A 2,645-nucleotide genomic window follows, 5' to 3' on the forward strand; every position below is an offset into this window, starting at 1 on the left:
AAAAAAAGCTGGGCATGGTGGCAGGCATCTGTAATCCCAGCTACTCAGGAGGCTGAGGCAGGGAGAACTGCTTGAACCCTCAAGGTGAAGGATGCAGTAAGCCAAGGTGTGCCATTGCACTCCAGCCTGGACAACAGAGCGAGACTGCGTTTCAAAAAACAAACAAAAAAAAGTACTGCTGGCAACAAAAACCAAATATATTCACTTTGAAGGCTGTTTGGCACAATGCTACTCCAAACAGTAGCACATCTTTAACAGCTGAACTATATATTCATTTGGATATAATGAAACTAAAAGCACAGGTGCAGGCCAGCAGCAGCGGCTCACACCTGTAATCCCAGCACTCTGGGAAGCCAAAGAAAGAGGACAGCTGGAGTCCAGGAGTTGAAGATCAGCCTAACAATACAGTAAATCGCCATCTCTACACAAACATTTAAGAAATACAGGTGAAATTACAAAACATTAATTACACATGATGAGTGGTAACTGAAAAATATCTAAAATGAAGTTTCTAGACAGATAAGCATAAAGTAATATATGCTACATAAAAAGAGAAAATGAGAAATCTCATTTTAGAAAAATATCTAATTGTAAGTTTCACTCAAAAACACAACTAGTGAGTAGAAAATAATTTGGCAAAGACAATTTGGAAAATTTACTTTTTGTAAATCTGCCCAAATTACCACTATCTATTCTATTTCAGAGTTGTCCAAGAGGTAGTCAAAAGATAACTTTGCTACCATTACTGTACTTGAAATATTTGTTTAAAACGCTGATATCAGGCCGCGCACAGGTGGCTCACGTCTGTAATTTCAGCACTTTAGGAGGCTGAGGCAAGTGAATCACCTGAGGTCAGGGGTTGGCGAACAGCCTGGCCAACATGGTGAAACCCCGTCTCTACTAAAAATACAAAAATTAGCCGGGTGTGGTGGCGCATGCCTGTAATCCCAGCTACTCCGGTGGCTGAGGCAGGAGAATCGCTTGAACCCAGCAGGCAGAGGTTGCAGTGAGCCAACATTGCGCCACTGCACTCCAGCCTGGGAAACAAGAGCGAGACTCCGTCTCAAAAATAAATTAAATAAACAAAATGCTGATATCGGGGACACATTCCAGATCCATTCAATCAGTACATCTGGAAGTAGGGCCAGAGAATTTGCATTTTAACATGTTCCCCAATACCAAAAGTTTGCCCCTTTTATTTTTATGGTTCAAACACAGACACAAATGGACTATTTGGGCACTCTGGGATTTAGTGCAGGGCACCATAAAACCAAGAAAAAAAGTGTCTCAATTCAGAAAAACATGTTTTCACAGTTACACACATAGTCACCTTCAGTTTTTTCTTAGATAAGCATTAATTGCTTCAAATGACATCTCCTCTCATTATCAGGCCACCTGAGACTTTGGTTTTATTTGTTAGCTCTTAGCAGGGCTGCCACTTTGCAGCAGGTGCAGAAAACAGGCAGCAGCACCTGGCAATCAATTCAAATTCTACTGAATAAAACAGACGCAAACACCTCTGAAGAAGAACTGATCTGGTCAGCTCACCCTCAGATTTCTAGCACACTGAGAACACTTCTGTAATCATCGCTTCACATCAACAACCAGCCGGCACCTCCCGCCTGCAGAGCCAGAGCCTCCATCCACGAGCCACCAGGCCAGACTCAGACCCCCCAGTCTCTGGGACTTACCTGGCTATGTCACTTGGCAGACACAGCTCAGCTGGGTAAACATAAAGCAATCTTGAGCAAGGGAAGATGCTCGAGCGAGGGTAAAAGCCCAGAAAGCTGTAGTCCAAAAGTTCAAGTGAGTGAAATCTTGTCCCCTCTCCATCTCCTGCGCCTGGCGGGGCCTCGGGGGGTCTGCGGAGAGTGCCCCCTACTCTCAGTCTCCCTCCCTCGCTGACTCCTGGAGGGAAGGACGTCACCGTTTCTCTGGGCGCCCCCTTTGCAAGACAGCCGAGGTGTTCGTGCCCGTCTCATCTCCCGCCACACTCCCAGACGCTTAAAACGTCCGAGAGAAAAAAACAGAAACCGCTCAGGGGGCCGTCACCATCTTCCTCTTTGACTGCCATTACCCGGAGTGTCGCCATCCCCCCAGCCCGCGGGCGGTTAGCAGATGTTTCCCGCACTGGACGGTCAGGTCCCTACTCCCGGGTTTTCTGCTAGCCAGAAATCACCTCGGGCCGGGCCGGGCCCGGCCCTCCCCGCACCACAGCCGCGGCCCGTTTGCAGCAGCCGCGGGCGTTCGGCAGAGGGTTCCCGGCCCGCCATCGCTCGGGCTTACCTGGGCCTCGACGACGCTCGGGAGGAAGCTCAGGGTGACCAGCAGCCGCACCGCGGCCGCAGCCCCATGCCCGGCGCCTGCCCGGCGGACCCCCTTGCTCATGCTGACCTCTCCCCGCGCCGCGGCCAGCCGGGCCCCTCGGGGCCGGGGAACAGCGGGCGGCCCGGGCGATGACCCGAGGGGACGATTCCCGGCGACCAAGCGACCCCAGGGTCAGAGGTTTGCACGCCGGCGCGGAAGCAGAAGACGCTCTCCCCGACGCCAGGGAGCTGCGAGTGAGGCAGAAGACGCGAACGCCCCCACTTCATCCCCCGGACGGCCCCGCCCCTGGCTCGCTCCGCTCCGCGGCCACGCCCCCG

At 51.6% G+C, this 2,645-nt stretch overlaps 1 protein-coding gene across 1 annotated transcript in view; it reads right to left on the bottom strand.

Moving 5' to 3' along the window:
- ERO1B (endoplasmic reticulum oxidoreductase 1 beta) overlaps positions 1 to 2,645 on the bottom strand; it is a 70,122-nt gene extending 67,477 nt beyond the window's left edge. The window contains exon 1 of the mRNA XM_017526597.2: positions 2,287 to 2,645. Within this exon, the coding sequence (XP_017382086.1) occupies positions 2,287 to 2,388 (102 nt within the window). The 5' untranslated portion in view covers positions 2,389 to 2,645. The remainder of the gene's footprint in view (positions 1 to 2,286) is intronic.

This window comes from Cebus imitator, unplaced genomic scaffold, assembly GCF_001604975.1.
Source record: "Cebus imitator isolate Cc_AM_T3 unplaced genomic scaffold, Cebus_imitator-1.0 Scaffold42, whole genome shotgun sequence".
Classification (NCBI taxonomy): Eukaryota; Metazoa; Chordata; class Mammalia; order Primates; family Cebidae; genus Cebus; species Cebus imitator.